Source organism: Chenopodium album, chromosome 16, assembly GCF_948465745.1.
Source record: "Chenopodium album chromosome 16, dcCheAlbu1.1, whole genome shotgun sequence".
NCBI classification, from domain to species: domain Eukaryota; kingdom Viridiplantae; phylum Streptophyta; class Magnoliopsida; order Caryophyllales; family Amaranthaceae; genus Chenopodium; species Chenopodium album.
In genome coordinates, this window is record NC_137849.1 from 8,793,227 (window position 1) to 8,797,129 (window position 3,903).

Below are 3,903 nucleotides of genomic sequence, written 5' to 3' on the forward strand. Positions count from 1 at the left end.
TCCCCTTTGCTTCTTCCTCAATCCAAACTACAACAAAACTGAATTACACCAAACACGAACAAATTTCAATACTAACAAGCCTTTCTGCAAACATTGAGACCAAGAACAAAAAATATTCATAATCTCATAGTAAGAGGAGGGAAACAGAACAGATAGCAATAACAGGAAACTCCTGGAAACATACAAACAATAAGCACTATAATAAAATCAAATATCATGAGCATTAAAAGTAAATTACGAAAGATAGTTCTATTACCACTGTAAGCATGACCAACTGTATGTATGTAGTTCTTACAACTTATTAGCATCAACTTTATTTAAAAACAAACACTTCTGTGCTATTCAACTTTTCTATTGAGTATATTCATGAAATCAAAAGAGTACAAACACATTCTATTTCTTGATCTTTCGAGCCTTCCTCGGACCGGGAACTTCCATCCTACCAACAGAACATCCACACCTAGCACGAAACACAAGAACAGCCCTTCCATTTGGGGGTGCAATCTTCTTAAGCTCGGTTTCCAATTCGCGATGATGATCACGGGGCAATTCAAACAAACCCCTCTTAACACCATCCTTTGCCATCGAATTCGAGTTCTTTACACATTCCTCGGTCTCAAGCTGTATGTCAAATTCAGCAGCCTTCCAAAGACCACGACAACCCGAATTCCCACACTTTCGAGTCGTGCACATCACAATACCCCAAGCAGCCATTCCTACGCACACCATACTAACCGCCAATGACCCATAAATAACAGGATTCTCATATATCTCATCTTTCAGAATTGAACAAACTAAAGCACCAATCTCAGCAACTTTGATATATGTAAAACTAACATAGGGAAACAGCAAAAACCCTATTGCGCCAATTGCAGAAATCAACATAATCACATCAAGAACAGCAAAACGAGATTCACAACAACTTGAAGAAATCTGATGATTAGATGAATTGGGTATTTTTCGATTCTTCGAAAGCTGATTACTTTGCTTTGATTTCATGTATGTATCAGTAAGACTCATTGAAACTGTCATCGTAGTAGATTGATCAACAGAAGAATTTTGATATACCATCTGAAGAACTCAATCCAATTCAATTCAATTCAACCCCAGATGATCAAATTCTCACAGAAACTAAAATTAATCATAAACCCAGTAGTTCATCCCCAAATTAAATCAAAACCCATCAAATTAAACTCAAAATCAGATCAAAAATTGATAGAACAAGTGATGATTGGGTCAAGTGCACCTGATTAATCGAACCCCAGAAAAATTGAACCTTGAATTACCCACGATTGATATAATACAGATAAATTGGTAACTCAATCTATAATCAACCGACTAAAAATTCAATCAAGAAGATCAATTTATCGGATTGGATACTGTAGAAGGCTTATTTGAGGGGTTTTTCAAAGGAAGAAGGAAGAGAAATGAGACGACAAATAAAGGGGTGAAATGAGGAGTAATGGTGATCACATCTATGTGTAAGTTTAATCGATTTTTATATTTATTTTTTGGTGTGTGATTGCGAAAGAGTCATACATACTGATACACGCCAAGTCGCCAAGTGCATATTGGCCTATAATTTGACGATGATGATGTTACCAATTTAGCCCATTAACGCGTATGTGGTCTTACTAAATACGAGCTAGTAGTGAAAAAAGTCCACAATATATCCCTCCATTTCATATTTTAACTTCTTATTATCTGATCACTTATAATTTTACTCCTTTTGTTTTTATTTAAACATCTCAATTTGACTAGCACACTTATCAATACACAACTTTGAATAACGATTTTTTTAAGTTGAAATTGGCCATAACTAGTGGCATATCCAACAATTTAGAAGTGTGGATTCGGAATCATTATAAAATTAGATATAACTCCCCCCTCCCCCCCCCCCCCCCCGGTCTTTTTTAATTGCTATGTTGGGGATTTTACGCTTGTCAATACAAATTCTATAACCTAAATATCTTAGATTACATTTTTGTAAAAATTAAAGAAAGTTGATATCATTAAAACATTTTTCTAGATGAATTGAATCTAACAAGATATCATTTGATTGTACATATTTTTCCCAACATGAGAATCACAACTTAACACAATAAAGGTGTGTGGAAATATTGTAAAATTACAAATGTTGCAAGTAAAAAAGAACGTAGGTTACATGGAAATCGAACCTTTGTCCTTGAAGCAAAAAGGAAGAAAAAAAAATAAAAAGGCTAAGAAAAGAGAAATAAAGGGGAAAAAAATTAAATAGGCTATAAAAAACAAAGTAGAAGAGAAAAAAAAAATTATAAGCTAAAAAAAGAGAAGCAAATGAGAAAAGGGGGAAAAAAATAAAAAGGCTTAAAATAAGAGGTTATCGAGAATCAAACCACTGACCAATAATCCCAATGCGCTCATTTATATTCAGCCCAAAACCACTCAGCTCAGCTATTTTCCCATTTTCAATGTTGCACATCAATTGCCTATACTCCCTCCGTCCCTTATTGATAGTCGTTTATGGCCAATTTTAAATCCCAAAATGATAGTGATGGGATGAAGAACGGTAGGTCGTTGGGCTACCACCCCACCCAATCAAACAAAATTTGTAGCTCAACTAACCCCTATTTAGTGTAGTGGTAAGTCAAGGTCGAACCCAAAGGAATGGAGGTCGAATGCACAATGCCTAAGTCAAGCTATTCCGAAGTCTAGTAGGGGTTTTATGGTAGAAACTAGAGCTAAGCTAGGCAATGCAAAAATACTAATCAAATGCAAAGGCACTAGGGGAATGGATCCACATGCATCAACAATGAAGTTCAATCAACTTTGGGATTCAACCAATCAAGTCAAGCAATGTGAGGGAAAACCGAAATTGCAACCAAGAGAGTACATCAAGCTATTCTCCTAGAGGTCTAATTAGCGTCAACTACATCAAACACTAGCTAGGAAAACATCACAAGATATCTCAATCGAGTAAATGTAAGCCACAAATCAATGGTCCGTATCAATGTGAACTCACAATGCAATCTAGTGTGAATAACAAGGGTGATCAAGCCTAATCAAGCACACACATGCACAAAATCAATCAACCAATTTAATCACATTATCAACTCAATCAATTTTCCCCAAATTAATCTCAATTCATTATCAATACATGCTTCACCACTACCCTAGCAAATAAACTACTCACAATCCATGAAGAACATCAAAATCAAAGCTAAACTAATCATCATTCCCAAATTCATCAATTGAAATCAAATTGAAGCCAACAAATTCAATCAAAATCAATCAAACTATCAATTAACCAAATCAAACAACAATACTAATGAAATCAAACATTAAATTGCATTAAAGAGTAAGAATCCTTACAAACTTGATAGAAATCAAATCAAATGTAGCAATCTTCAATCATCAATCATCAAACCCACATTTTCTCTCTCTAAAAATGCTAAAAACTAGTGTTTTCTCTCTCAAAATCTAATCTAATCTAATTCTCACTAATGAAGATCTCATTCTCTCTCCATAAAAGGAAAGAAATAACTATCAATACAAAGAGGAAGTTGGGATTGACGTCCAAAAATAGACCCACGCCGGTGCGGGCGCTTGGAGGAGAGAGAGTGGCGCGCACGGGAACACACCCAGAAAGGTGCGCCCGCACGCACCTGGCGTGCGGCCGCACGCGACAGATGTGCGGCCGCACACTTCTCGAGTGCGCCCGCACATCGCTGCTGCTTCCTTCTCTTCTTCTTCGTCCTAGCTCATACGGTGCACACATCCTAGATGATGGTGATGGAGGACAAGGTAGGCAGGAACTTTCTTGAATTTCTTGAAGAATATAAGCCATGAAAAGAGCATAAACAAGGCCTTGAAGCATGCTCCTTGGATCCTCCTTTGACTTGAAACTTCTTGCACAAGCTTTAG

At 36.4% G+C, this 3,903-nt stretch overlaps 1 protein-coding gene across 1 annotated transcript; it reads right to left on the bottom strand.

Annotated features, from left to right (window-relative positions):
• Positions 1 to 223: 223 nt before the first annotated feature.
• LOC145584847 (uncharacterized) lies at positions 224 to 1,525 on the bottom strand. The gene has a single exon (XM_081641633.1). The coding sequence runs from the start codon at positions 1,069 to 1,071 to the stop codon at positions 394 to 396; it is 678 nt and encodes a 225-aa protein (XP_081497759.1). The 5' UTR covers positions 1,072 to 1,525; the 3' UTR covers positions 224 to 393.
• Between the last annotated feature and the right edge of the window lie 2,378 nt (positions 1,526 to 3,903).